At 48.5% G+C, this 14,459-nt stretch overlaps 5 protein-coding genes and 1 non-coding gene across 6 annotated transcripts; 3 read left to right on the forward strand and 3 right to left on the reverse strand.

Annotated features, from left to right (window-relative positions):
- Positions 1–358: 358 nt before the first annotated feature.
- YALI1_A00504g (uncharacterized protein) lies at positions 359–1,876 on the reverse strand (the record flags this gene model as incomplete). Its single annotated transcript, XM_499615.3, has 1 exon — positions 359–1,876. One exon carries the CDS (start codon positions 1,874–1,876, stop codon positions 359–361), a length of 1,518 nt encoding a protein of 505 aa, XP_499615.3.
- Positions 1,877–3,659: 1,783 nt separating this feature from the next.
- YALI1_A00538g (uncharacterized protein) lies at positions 3,660–5,279 on the reverse strand (the record flags this gene model as incomplete). The annotated part of the gene is made up of 1 exon (XM_499616.2): positions 3,660–5,279. One exon carries the CDS (start codon positions 5,277–5,279, stop codon positions 3,660–3,662), a length of 1,620 nt encoding a protein of 539 aa, XP_499616.2.
- A 1,986-nt stretch (positions 5,280–7,265) lies between these two features.
- YALI1_A00558g (uncharacterized protein) lies at positions 7,266–7,790 on the forward strand (the record flags this gene model as incomplete). Its single annotated transcript, XM_499617.3, has 1 exon — positions 7,266–7,790. The coding sequence occupies one exon, from the start codon at positions 7,266–7,268 to the stop codon at positions 7,788–7,790; it is 525 nt and encodes a 174-aa protein (XP_499617.1).
- A 673-nt stretch (positions 7,791–8,463) lies between these two features.
- YALI1_A00574g (uncharacterized protein) lies at positions 8,464–8,892 on the reverse strand (the record flags this gene model as incomplete). The annotated part of the gene is made up of 2 exons (XM_068281597.1): positions 8,464–8,786; positions 8,832–8,892. The coding sequence occupies 2 exons, from the start codon at positions 8,890–8,892 to the stop codon at positions 8,464–8,466; spliced, it is 384 nt and encodes a 127-aa protein (XP_068137698.1).
- Positions 8,893–9,318: 426 nt separating this feature from the next.
- YALI1_A00579r lies at positions 9,319–9,399 on the forward strand. Its single transcript has one exon. It is a non-coding gene; the product is annotated as a tRNA-Pro (tRNA).
- A 2,106-nt stretch (positions 9,400–11,505) lies between these two features.
- On the forward strand, positions 11,506–14,331 carry YALI1_A00601g (uncharacterized protein; the record flags this gene model as incomplete). Its single annotated transcript, XM_499618.3, has 1 exon — positions 11,506–14,331. The coding sequence occupies one exon, from the start codon at positions 11,506–11,508 to the stop codon at positions 14,329–14,331; it is 2,826 nt and encodes a 941-aa protein (XP_499618.1).
- Positions 14,332–14,459: the final 128 nt, after the last annotated feature.

Raw genomic sequence — 14,459 nt, forward strand, 5'->3', positions numbered from 1 at the left:
ATAAATTCTGTTGAATTATAACCCAAACAGACACCCCGAGCCTCGTAAAACACGCAAAAATGATCGAATTTCTTATATTTTTTGAAACCCCATTTATATACACCTTACACACTCTCAGTGAAATTATCACGTCAAAAATCAACCCAATGATAACTTCAACACCTGGCATAATCAAAGAGCCCCGAACCTTAAATCCTAATAATTGGAGTTTTTTAATTTTTATTTATATTCATATTTATATTTTCATAATTAAAATCTGTAAGACTACAATATGTATGTACTACACCAAACACACAGTGTCAACTTTTTAAATCCATTCATTAATCATACATAACTGTAGCTCCTCCACCATGACTTTTTACCGTCTTGGGGCCTCATCCTGCTGATCATAAGAAGGATCAACGGCGCCCATGAGCAACTTGACCAGCCACAGAGTGGGGGTCAGATCAACTCCCAGACGAGCCATCTCATCCTGCTCAGTTTCGTAGTTGGAGGTACAATCGACCATACCTCCGACATGAGGATCGTTGTCCAGCTGGCCCAGGAAATCTCGTGCCTTGAGATCGTTTCCAACCTGGGCAAATTGGAAAGCCACGGCTCCGGGACCGTATCGGGTCTGAGTCAGAGCCTGCTTGGTTCGCTTGATCACGTCAAAGATCTTACCGTGAGGCTCTCCAGCGGGGGTTCCATCGGTGATGGTGATGACCAGAACGGGCTTCTTGAGACCGCCCTGTCGAGCGGGACCCACAACCAGGGGCTGGATGACGTTGGCGTCCAGAGAAGAGCCCAGAGGAGTCAGACCGGAGAACTTGGCCTGAGCGACAAGAGCCTGGGCAGCCTGCTCGCTGGCAATTCCATTACCCTTGAGCGAGTGGTTGTTGAGGAATCGCACCTCGATACCGTCTCGGTCAAACAACGAGGCGGCGTAGGCACATCGGCCCAGAATGAGCTTGAGATCGTCGATTCGCTCACCGTTCTCCTCAAAGGCCATGGAACCGGAGTCGTCCACAAAAAGGACAATGTCATATAGAGCCAGTCGCACCAGATCGACAGCAATCTCCATGGGCATGTTCCACTGGCCGGCAACTTGCTGGATTTGGGTGCTGATGGAGCCTGCAATCTGCTGGAGAGCCTGGGGAGGGTAGAAGGCCTCGAGATGGTTCTCCTGAACCGCCTTCTGCAGCATCTGCAGGTACTGGCCCTGGTTGGCTCCTCCTCCCTGGGTGGGGGGAGCGCCGTACTGTCCTTGCTGCTGGGGAGGCTGTCCGTACTGGCCCTGCTGCTGGGGAGGCTGTCCATACTGGCCCTGCTGCTGGGGAGGCTGTCCGTACTGGCCCTGCTGCTGGGGGGGCTGTCCATACTGGGACTGGCCAGGAGGAGCGCCAGCGGGAGGTCGGTTGTACTGGCTGGCTCCGTATCCTGCAGCGGCTCCTGCGGCGGCTCCTGCGGCGGCTCCTGCAGCTCCGTAGCCTCCATGCTGGCCGGCGCCCTGCTGACTATAAGCGGGGGGTTGGCCCGGTCTAGGGGGTTGTTGGGGAGCTCCATATTGGCCCTGCTGCTGGGGAGGGGCTCCGTACTGGCCACCCTGAGGGGGCTGGCCATATTGGCCCTGCTGTTGAGGGGGCTGGCCATACTGACCTTGCTGTTGGGGAGGTTGTCCGTATTGTCCCTGCTGAGGGGGAGGAGCTCCATACTGGCCCTGTTGCTGACCAGGAACCGGGTAGGGCGCTTGTCCGGGAGCTCCACCGGCCGATCCGCCAGGAGCACGGGGCGGAATGCCTCCGGGAGCCCCTCCGGGGGCTCCTCCGGGAACGCCTCCGGGTGGGGCGCCTCCCTGGTTGGCCTGAGCGGCTGCTAGTTTGCTTGCGAGACCCATCCTTGTGTTTGTGTGTCTTTTCTTTTCTGCACAGCGGTTGTTTCTCTGTGTGGCTTCTTTTGTTGGTGTCAATTGAATTACTTGCAATTGAGCAATTGGTGGTGGTGAAGAGGAAGAAGAAAGATAGTTCGACGACGTGGTTTATCTGTGTGCTTGGCCGTCATGTGTTATATCTGGTGGCACAAACACCCCAGCCGCTAAAGTTAGAGTTGCTTCCCCGGAGTTGTCTGCACGAGGCCCAAAAAAAGATAAAAAAAGATAAAAAAAAAGAGGGCAGTGCTGGGCGAAGCAATGATGGGCGGAGTCGCTCCAACCAGGTCATGTGACCAAACAGGTAGGAAAAAAACATACAAAAAATACCTCGTCGGACTGACGAAGAGGGCGATTGATGACATCTCAGAGCAAAAAAATATAAAAAATATCACCTCATCCTTCTGCCACCCTAATTAACTTAACTTTGCGGTGTTACTGACGAAATGACTGACAGTCGAGGAACGAGACGGAACAACCTCAGCTAAATTATAAAAATAAAAATAAAAATAAAACTGTGGATAATTAAAAATGGTAAAAATAGTGAAAATAGTGGATCAATAATGACTCAATGCCCATGACTGGAATAGCATGGTCGAATGAAAGGAATTTATCATAACCATAAGACAACGCTGAAAAACAGGTACAAATGACCCCCAAATAATACCTCCATGTGCACCTCCGACCTACCTTCTATGCATCTCCATGCACTTTGACGTCAGAGAAATAATGCAATATAATACAGGTTTGTACTCATACCCCAATTGCAGTAGGCAGACATGGACTGTCACGTGATCTGGGCTCAAAAAGAGTCTTCTTTTCGGAGTAAAAATGAGTCTCCAATGTCGGAGTACAATGTCGCCATTGCGCTGTTGGTGAGGTAATTGATTCCTGGCGGGGTGGTGTTTTCTGTTAAAATAAAAAAAGGCACCTGAATTATGTGCATTATAGGGAGCTGAGCTACAAGACGCACCAAAAACGCATTCTAAAAACGTGATGTGGATCCACCTACTACTGCGCACGATCAGATGATGACTCTGTTTTGCCCGGAGTTAACTGGTGGCGACTTGTGGGCTTGAGTCACCGGCAAATAATGTTCTAACCGTCGTGCCGGACTGCCGCCATGCACGGTTATTTTGAAGCGGCGAAAAATAAATGTAAAAATAAAAAGATCAAAATATATATAAATTAAAAATCAAAAACCACTTGCAAGCGGAAAAATGGAGTGAGAGGGAGGCATTCATATGTTTATAGATTCATGAGAAATCGACCATGGCCAATGTATCGTAATAAACCCGATTTCCGCTTATATCCGATCCGGAGTGTGTGAATAAATTATAAATTTTGGAAAATATGAAAATGCGAAAATACGAAATTATCTCCATAATGGGAAACTTCTGAACCATCTAAGGGAGCATTCATAGGTACTTGTATTTTTTGTAAAAATTGAATAAATTTATATTTATGAACTTTAAACGTCAGGTTCCGATTACAAAATATCGAATAAATTCTGGAAAAGATTCAGCAGAAAATATAAAGGTGTTTATTCACGTATAACTAAAAGTAGCTACAAGTACTTGTACCTCTTTCTTACACTCACTACTTGTAGTAATTCAATCAATTTTCATTCATTTTTTTTGATTACCATAACATTAAAACCTGCCAACTCCAATAAACAAACCATCATAAATACCATGCACAATGTCATCCTACTAGTAGACACCTTTTCAGCGTCTTCCACTTGAATTCTTCCTTAGAATCTTGCCCAGACAGGAGCACACTTGAGTCTCGAGGCTGTGAGGAAGAGGAACGAAAAAATGGTCATTCCTCCGGTGAAACAAATGAGACCAGTCCAGCTGGCGGTTCCGTACACAGCTCCAGCAACAGGAGGACCGATCAGAGAGCCCAACGAGGCAACCATGTAACAAGTGCCGTATCGAGTTCCAAAAGACTTTGTGTCTGAGATCTGTCCGATACAAACGGGAGTCAGGGAGATGAAAGAGCCCGAAGTGAAGCCCCACAGAACGGCAAACACAATGTAGACGGCAAACTTGTTGCTGGTGGGCAGCCAGACTGCGAAGATGAAGAGGGCGGTGGAAGAGATGGACGCCAACATGGTGTTGAAACGGCCCCATTTATCTCCTGTCCAGCCGGTCACTAGACGTCCAGCAGCGGATCCGGCGTTTGAAATGGCAAAAATCCACCATCCAAACGAGTCTTCCCCCTTGCCTCCAATCTCCTGTTCGATACCATACTTTCCGAGGTAGGTGAGGGGCACAAACAGAGACAGCTCCATGGCAAAGACGGAAATGACCAGCAGAGTGAACCGCATGTCCTTGAACGCGGTCAGATCGACAGCGGCGGGTTTTTTGGCGGTTCGAACTGAAGGAGTGACTCCAGGGTTGGCTGCAAGCTCGAGTTTCTCCTCAATCTCGACAATCTCAGGTCCTCGAGAGTCGCACAGAATGATGGCAACAATGAGAAGACCCAGATAGACGAATCCCAGAATTCGCATGGCCCAGGGGAACCCGTAGGCCGTGATGCAGACTTTCATGACAATGGGGAAAACCACTCCTCCTACCGCTCCTCCACAGATGGCGATGCCCGAGGCCAGGCCTCGTTTTTCGTTAAAGTAATGTGAGACGCAACTGGGCCCAACAACAATCAAAACGGAGCATCCGATACCGGTGCAGATACCGAACGACAGCATGAACTGCCAGTAGTTTGTGGACTCTGCTGTTGTGAAGGTTCCCAGCACAATGAGACAGGCTCCAAAGATGTTGAGCAGCCGGGAGCCATACCGGTCGAAGAGAGGGCCGATCTGGACACCCAGGAAGAAGGACAGAAACGCGTAGATGCCGAAAATCCAGCCAATTTTCTGCTCGCTGTCGTTCTTGAGGTACGTTTCGGAAATGTACGAGTTGACGGAACCAATGGTGTTCATGATCCCCAGAGACACCACAAGGCCACAGAAGGACCCAAACACCACCGTCCAGGCCTTTCGGCCGCCCTCCGGGTACAGAGGCGGGATATCAGAAAAAGTGTCTGACGATGAGTGTGTTGACAACATGTCGTGGTTGTCAACAATGTGGGTTGGGGGTGGTTCGTCCCCGTGGCGGTGGTTGCCTTCATTGTCGGAGCTGTGCCTGTGGGTGTGTTCTGAGCTGTGGGACGAGGTGGGTTCGACCAGATCCGAAAGCTGGTGTTTTTCGTCCGTTTCCTTGTCTTGGACTTCTCTTCCTGTCTCCAGATCAAGGGGTGCGCTTGGGGTGGTTCGGGTGCTCTCTCGGGTCTCCGATCGGTAAATGACTCCGGCGTCCTCCAGCTCCTGGGCCACTAATCCCACGGGGTCGCGTTGGTACGAGTATTCCATGCTGTTTAGACAAAGGCGAAAGGACGTTGGCACCGATGACGAGGGCTCTGGTTCTTATAACTGCTGCTTTTCGTGAGACTCATGACTTTTTGTGCACATTGGAGCGAGCTTGGACTAGGCGTCGGGAAACCACCCCCGAAATGCAGGTCGAGTTTAAAAATTGACCATGATTATTGAATTAAAAAAGTGATAGAGGGCGGCCAAAGGGACGCCAAAAGACGGGAAAATTGGGGATTTTATGAGATAAATCTGACTATTGGAGTCCATAAAACAATACTATTTGTTTTTTTTGCTTGTGCCCCCCCAAAATTGTCTTCAAAATGCCGTCTTTCAGCCCTCCCCATTTTTACCCTCGTATCTCAATCCATTTCAGAGTTTAATGCTTTCCGTCCCCCATCAATAATCAGTCATAAACGTCCTCATAAGGACATGGCGAGCGAGCTGGTCTAGAAAGCGATACGGACTAGTCATCATTTGCGGCTGAATTTTAAGACGGTGAAAAAGTCCCGTCTAAAAAATCCTGTCTAAACACTCTGTCGCTTCTCCCATTTAGCCGCCTGCTGCCCACCCTACGAGGATGACGACGAACGTTTGACGTGACTGTTTACTTTGTGGCTTACTTAGCAAGGAAAAAACGTGCCAATAACGCTACTAATTCGATACAAGCGACAAAAACGGCCTCGAACGACCCTGGACTGTGTAAGTAGCATGGTAGATGCAGATACGGAAGGCGGCTAATTCGAAACCGGGTAAAATGTCACGACGAGACAGATTGGGCTTGTAGGCGAGCGCAAGTATGACTGTCCGGTATTGTCCAGAATGGGTTGTATTGTCCAGAATGGTTTGTATTGTCCAGAATGGTTCGTATTGTCCAGTATTGTCTAGTATTTTGTCCAGTATTTTTCCAATTTTCCAATTTTTTAATTTTTCCAATTTTTCCAATTTTTCCAATTTATCCAATTTATCCAATTTTTCGTAATTCGATTTAATTATCGCCAAAATTCAATAAAATCAGAATAAAACAATTCTACTCCGTAAATGACTTTGTATCAAAGAAATCACACGCGACTACAATAAAACACCTCGCCCTGTCGCTCCTCCTCGCGGTAGTCGCTCTTCGTATCCTTCTCGGGAGACCTGTAGCAACAGAAACAGCATTTGGGAGCGAGTGTGGGGGAACAAAAAAAAAAAAAAAGAATATTCGGAAATGCGGGGAAATTCTGAGAAATCGGGAACTTCAGGGAAAAATCGAGGAAAATCAGGGAAAAATCAGGGAAAAATCAGGGAAAAATCAAGGAAAATCAGGGAAAAATCGAGGAAAATCAGGGAAATTGCAAACTTCAGAGAAATCGGGGAAAATCAGGGATTGTCACATCTAAAATCATCTCCTCACTCTTGACTATTGACTCTTGGCTCAACCAAAACCCACCGCAAACAATTCCTCAGCTGATCATAAGCTGATATGAGAAGTAAATATAGCCGCTGCTGCAGTGAGCAACACCACATTCTAAGCAACTGTACAAGTACTTGTGCCGCAAACACCGACAGAAGAGAAAATAAACCTCAATTAATCAGCCCAATTTAACAGCAGAACCGTTCTAAGCCGCGTCATAAGCCCAATCATATCATTTCTCTTTTTCCCGCCCAATTCACCGCTCCATATTCGACCTGCATGCGTTATCACGTTGAGTTTGGGCGGATTTGGCCTGCGTTAGTATACCATAGAGACACTATGACAAGTTGAAAACGCGACAAGTACGAGAAATACGAGAAATTCAAGTGGGAATTGCAATTATATCACGTGACCTCCACCCTCCCCACACGCACGCGGTCCACCGCCAGACAGTTTTGCCTGTGCTGTCAAGACACATCGCACATGCAGCAAACTCAGATAGACGACAGACTCGGTGATACTTCCAGCACATCACCAGTGACACCACCACAGTTACACAAAGACACACTAAAGACACACGCGTTCTCTGTCTAATGTTCCGAATCGCCCGAACACGTCTTATGCCCGGTCTCCTGGGTCTCACAACCGCCACGGTGGGTCTCAGTATGGCCTCGTCTCTGCACATGCCACGCATCTACGCCGACGGTCTTCAACAGCATCCAGTGTCTCAGCAGCAGGTGATCAACAACGTGAACCGTGACGTGGAGCGGGTTTCGCAGCAGGTGGAGCAGGTGGGCAAGAAAGTCGACTACCAGCAGCTCACCATCGGCTCGTTTGTGGGGCTCATCAGTGGAGTTGTGATTGGCAAGTTTTCCAAGATTCTCGTGTGGGTTCTGGGAGGCGCGGGTCTGCTGATCCAGTTTCTCAAGAGCCGGGGAATTGTCGAGAGCAACCCTCTGACCTCAAAGTCGTTCCGAGAGGGCGTCTACCACAAGCTCAAGGGCGTTGCCATGGTTCTGGGTCTGGACGAGACCGACTACCAAGAGCTCATCAAAGACAAGCCCTCGTTCAATGTCGCCTTCTTCCTCTCTTTCCTTGTTGCCGCCTGGAATATTTAGACAATTGTCCATGTAGAGAATACATCTCATGTATTGGTAGGTGGCGATTTTTACTTAGACCGGTGAAATGTAGGTGGATTTTAGTCGCGGAATTACTTGACAATAAGGGGTTTCTTAATTAAACATTCAACAATGACAGATGGGTATAACAAGAGCCAACTAAACACTCCACTTTCGGTACCACACTTCACTTTCAGTACTGCACCAGAAATGTCCGGGGCGTCTCAGACTTGGACCGCAAGATATAAACCGTCAATCAATCCTCAGGGGAGCATCTTAAAGCCCTTTCAACCCCCCCAATAGACCCGAATATCTCTTTACAATGGCCCATCAAATGCACGAGGAACTCAAATTATTCCAAAGTTCACCACTCTTAGATCGTCTGAAGTCAGCACAGCTGTTACTCCATTGACCTCCAGCAATGACCAAGGCAGCACGCGTTTCGCCCATCAAGAAGCTTGGCCAGTCCACCGCGGCCTGTTCCACCGTTGTGAGTATGAGTGGTGACCGGAAGGAGTAGGGATCTAGAGGTGACCGGGAGCGAGAGGCCCTAGGAGCAAGAGGCGACCAATAGAACGGGTCAGACAAGCAGTGTTCACGTACGTGATCCGAGGTATTCTCCAACCACTCTAACACAGGCGTCGGCATACGGCAAATGCATCTTGGAGAACTATCAGACCGTGTCCAAGGACATGTGCCAGCAAGAGTTTGCCAAGTTCAAGGACTGTGTCCAGAAGCAGATGGGCAAGAAGTGGTGATCTCGACGGAGTAGACCACAGCCCCGTTTCCCCCATGTATATAGATTAATTTTATTGACCAACATTGAAGTTGACCTGAGGACAGTCCAACTCATGCTCTGTGAATGGCGATGGACCTGCTGAGAAGAAGAGAGAATGTGATTTGAGAGGCGAAAGTATCTGGCATCTTTGATACTGGAGCGGAGCCGTAGATAGCCCGAGACAACCAGTTGATCGCCGTGACTACAAGTACAGTTTACTCATTAGTGAGCTCGAAAACATGATCCAATGGTCCGATAAGTACAACGCTCAGTTCTGTTGCTCAGTCGAATAATCACATGTTGGATACATTTCCCGCTTCTCATTTCGTTTCGTTTTATTTTATACCGCATCCTAATCATATTCCCACTCGCAACCAAGCGTAGGATCAAATCAAATCAGGAAAGAAAGATATTTTTAATAAACCAAAAATAAAGCATTAGGAACAGCACAACCTTCAGAATCCTCAAAATCTCAATATTCATTTTTTATTCTAATGATTTCTTTTTTTTTTGTGTTTAATTATAGGGAAATAAATTTCAGCTACTGGCCTAAAACGATGTTATACCCGTAAATCGGATTCGGATTCGGATTCGACTGTTCAGAAGAACGCATGACATTCGTGCTCGCTCGTTCACGTATGCTTTTTTTTACATTTCAGCTATTTTCTTGCATTTTAATAATTCATTACAGATTACGTAATCAGACGTCACAGTGACAACTCCAGGTTTTCGGTTTTCAAATGTAATCTTGGCCCCGATGTTAGTGGTATAATTCTCGCTAGGGTTCCTAGGGCAATTTGCGAGAGGGCCGGTTCAATTCCCGTTGGGCCCATTATTTTTACAGGTATTTTAGCGGCGCATTGCCAATCAATTTTTGCTTAGTAAGAAACCTAGGATTTTCAGTCGAGTAAAACCAAGATTGAAGGGTATATACACAATTAATGGTATTATCAGAGCGATTAGAGAAGACAGGCAACGTCCTTTTTTAGGAGATTTGACTCGTGATGGCGTATGTATGTTTCTAGAGACTTTTGAGAGTAGTTCGAATCACAAATCCATGAATATACCCTGTAGAACTACAAAACTTGGCCAGTAATAAATAGTGGAGTAAATAAAAGTCCCAAACTGTTCAGATTTATCACCAGATTTCTCCTTCCAGACTTATAGTACCTTCAATGATAAGGTTCGCAATTTGTAAATTAATCTGGTAGAACCGTTTTACAAGTATGTCAAAAACCGACCTGATAATCTGATTAAAATGACAGATTCAAGTGGTACCCGACTCATCTAAGCCGGGCGAACATTACAGAGCCAATATTCCCTACTTTGAAAAGTTTGGGTCTGAACGGCACGTGACTGGAGAGGTTCTGACAGACCCCCAAGTGGACCATGGTGTAACAAATTTCTCACTAGACTCGATTTAAATTACCAGTGTTTAGTGAGATGTTCTTAAAGAAAGGAACTTGTAAATATATGCAAAAAAAAATGCAAAAAAATGCAAAAAAACAAAAAAACAAAAAAAAAAAAAACACTAGGTATCTTCTACAATCTCCATTCCCATGAAATGCTGAATTTTTAGTGGTCACATTTCGTCTCACCGCTCATTCCTAATAGTATTGTAACTTGTATCATACTCGTACACTCCGTCAACTGCGTAGCCGCACGTTGTCTCAGCTTCGTGTAGGATCGACACATTCTAAAGTAGAATGTGAAGATCACGCATAGAATGAATGACGGTTTATGAATGCTAACATAGCGGCTATGGCCACATGGGCATGCGGGGTAGTTGGTGGATGAGCTACGAGACGAGAAACTCGGCACAAGTGTTGGCTGCGAGTATTCAACCTGAAATTTCAGTTGGGGCCCTCGCAGTGCCCTCTTGGTATGCTATGATGATTGGGTTGACATCAGTACATACTAGTATCAGTGGAAATAATTATCGGAGGTTGTGTGGACGAAACAGGAGCTGAAACGGGGCTGTACTGCATCGACTGAGAGCCGCGGAGTCGTCGTAAGAGCCTCGATCCAAATCTCCGAGCCTCTTGTTATTGGCCATGTGACTTGTACGCTAGACGAGTGGGCATTGGAGACTCCGCTGTAGAGTATACTATGGTAGGTGTGTAAACAATGCCAGAGTATGGAAATGTACTGTGCAGTACAAGTACAAATAATACACAGCAAGCAAGACCTTACATAAGCGACACCGCTCAGTGCGCTCTTCCAGCCCTGTCCCTGTTCCCATTGGCACACTCGGCCAAAAAATATCACAGGTGCATTCTCAGACGCAAGTCCGGAATGTTTCTTTTGCAAATTGGTCCTTTTCGGCTCCACTACAATTTTTTAGGTTGGGAGGCGGGATGGACGGGGGGGATCAAGAGGCGGATTCTTGGGTCAACCCGATGGATTTTGGCGGTTGTAAAGACGAATCCGGGACAAGACTGCCACTGGAATCCATATAAACCAACCGTCAAAGCTGTGTCAGACCAACAACCAGCCGAAATCAACTCCCAAACTCCCACAGCCCCGACCTAATGGGAACACTCGTCACCAGTGACATACATAAGAATGTAACTTTGAGGGAGGTGCGTGTCGACGTGTAGACCGCGTAGAAACGTGTCAATGACCTTCCTAGAGCCGGAAACGGCCCAAAAAAGGAGCAATGTGGCCGAAACACGCCCAATAACGTGACCAGACATACCAACCCTCTCCCTTGCGGACGACTTCCCCTTCCTGGCGCCGTGTCTCAAACGGGGTTGCTGCGCAACGTGTGTGTAGACCCAAACCTTGTTGTATCTAAACATGCATGCACGGTCCCATAGCCAAAAGTGCTAATAAGTTGGACCGTTATACAGCTCTCTACAACCAAACATACACACACACACACACCTGCTACAGCATACGCCCAGCTAAACCGGCTTATATACTGCTCACAAATAAATGTCGCGGGATCGAATGTTTGGCTCTCGTCTGACATACGGCCGGCGCAACAAGTCGTCGTTTCTGCGAGAAAAACAGGAGGAGCAAATGCTGTGGGACCAGCAGGAAACGTCAACGTCTTCCAACAACCCCAACCGTCACTCGGGCGTGCTCAAGGAGTCGTCGCACTCCAAGAACAACTCCGTCTCGTCGCTGGCTGCGCTCAAACGACGATCTTCCAGCAACACCGCATCCCTCGTCTCCAGGGACAACAACAACAAGGAGAACGAGAACATTGCTCTGCCTCGAAAACTCGACAATGCTCCCCGCTCCCGGCCGCTGTCGATGGTCTCGACCTCGTCTGTATCATCCACAGGCTCGTCGACTCGAACAGTCTTGCTCGATAGAGTGTCCAAGGCCTTTTCTTCTCTGTCTTCCGACCATGGATCAAGACGGACTTCGGTGGTCCAACAGCCTCCTCACACCCCCAAGCGGCAGATGAACCCTGAAAGTCGATGGTCCATGACCACGGGCACGAACACACCCAGCACACACACAGGTAGCACCCCTGCGGGCCGCACGTCATCTCTACGACGCTCCTTTGTCGAAAACAATCTCAACTCGTTGCTTGCAGATGAAGATCTGGACCTGTCCTTGCATCAATACTCTTTTGACAACAAAGATACAGCTTCTAATTCAGGAGACGTTTCTATGGAGTCAGCTCACAGTATCACTCTCCAGAATGACGACCACGACCACGACCACGATGTCAGCATGAACAGTCACCCCAGCAACGCCTCTCTGGTGTCCATCGTCTCCAAAACCGGTCACGGACGAAAAGAGTCCGCTACCTTCTACATGCTCGAACCCCCTCAACAATCAAACTCTTCTCTGCATTCATACTCACACCACTCTCAGTATAACAACTCACAACATTCGACACCCTACAGACAGTCCCTCGCTCCAGCTCAGTCGCTGCGACAAAAGATTTCGCTCATGTCATTGGAGAAACATGAGCCTCTGCGACGAAAACACATTTCAAAAGAAAGCATTTCCACCCCTCGGGAGCTGTCCAAGGACGAGCAGCGAAAGGGATCCACTTCATCCCACTCGTCCTTCTTCTCCATCAAGTCTTTCCGATCGCAACACAATCAAAACTATGAAGATAGAACCCCCTCGCGGTCGTCTACTGCCTCTTCTCTGGCCAGCATGTCATCCAACCATTCTGAAATGTCCATTAAACGGTCCTTCAGTGACGTGAGAAAGTCCATCTTGTCCCTCCGAGGCTCCAGCTCGTCCAGCAACTCCGACTCCAGAGGAAACAGAAGATCCTTCCTGGGAAAACGGACCAACGAACCGGCTATGGCACACGTCAAAGCCCAGATCTCGCTGCCCACACCAGACAATCTGTCACGTGACAAGCTGCGAAACAAACTGAAGGCGTCGACGTCACTGCTGTCGCTGACCCGGTCGGAAACAGACACATCTCAAGTCGTGGCCATGCCATTTGAAGACCTGCGGACCACCCAGCTGTCCACTCTGCTCAACTTGTGCGACTGCGGAGAGGTCGTCGATTTCACCTTCTTCCTGGACTCAATTCTGTCTGACCACAGGCAGGGAGCTCTGGTGAAGCTCGCCGAGGCGTCTTACTCGGAAGTCTTCGCGCGAGGCTCGTCCGTGTTCAAAATCATCCCCTTTGGAAACGACGAGCAGGAACAGTCACCTGTCAAGGACATTATCCAGGAACTGACCATCGCAAAGACCGTGCAGTCGTTGGAGGGCTTTGTCAAGGTCCTAGGGGCCACTGTGTGCCGAGGCAAGTACCCGGACCACCTCATTGGTCTGTGGGACGACTACGCCAACTTCAAGGGCTCAGAGAGCCACCGACCCGACTTTTACTCGGACAACCAGCTCTTCTGTATCGTTGAGCTCGCCAACTCGGGTACAGATCTCGAGCATTTTGAACTTGAGAGCTGGATGGAAGCCGAGTACGTTTTCTGGCGCGTCGTGAGTTCCATTGCCGAGGCTGAGTCCAAATTCCAGTTTGAGCACCGGGACCTGCACTGGGGCAACATTGTCATTCAGCGAACCGCGCGTCCTGATATCGAAGAGAAGCTCGCCAACATGTCTCTGGATGACCTGGACAATGCTGTGTTTGACGACGAAGACGACTTTGTAGCTCCAAACCTCAAGGTGACTCTCATCGACTACACCCTGTCGCGAGCTCGAGTTCCCGCTCGATACGGCATTGACGACGGAGCCGTGACGACAGTCTTCACTGGTCTGGACCATCCCGACTTTTTCCGAGGCCGGGGCGACTATCAGTTTGACATCTACCGTTTCATGCGGGTGCTCATCAACTCCGCCACGTCAGAGATGAACTCTGTCGCGAATTGCGGAGCGTCCATCAATTCGTCCCACAGTTCACTATCGTCGGTGGCGTCCAACAAGCGTGATAGCAATGAGACCGATTGGTCACTGTTTGCGCCCAAGACCAACATCATGTGGCTGCATTACCTGGCAACCAAGCTGCTGGAGAACAAGGGCCTGTCGCACGTGACCACCACTCGGTCTGGACGGCTGTCGTTTGGTACCTCCAACACGTCGCTCCGATCGGCGTACCTCGCTGGAGAAACTATGGAGGCTGGTCATCACATGTCCAACCCCCACGAGGAGGCTCGGGCATGCAAGTCGCTCAACACCGTGACTCGGTGCATCGATCCTCGACGAAAGAAGCTAGGAGGCAAGCGATCCGGTACCGCCATGGTGTTCCAGGACTTTGACTCCGCGTCTGACGTGCTCGAATGGGGCTTCAAGAACAATCTTATACCCGAGGGGCTGTTGTAAAAACAGAACCCAGTTTGGAGCAGACAAAATCACTATCTATACATTAATATTATTCATGCGTTTTTTTGAGTTGGTGCAGCATTGGGAGCGGTCATCTGGGCAAAGATATACTGACCGTAACAGCGACC

This window comes from Yarrowia lipolytica, chromosome 1A, assembly GCF_001761485.1.
Source record: "Yarrowia lipolytica chromosome 1A, complete sequence".
NCBI lineage: Eukaryota > Fungi > Ascomycota > Dipodascomycetes > Dipodascales > Yarrowia > Yarrowia lipolytica.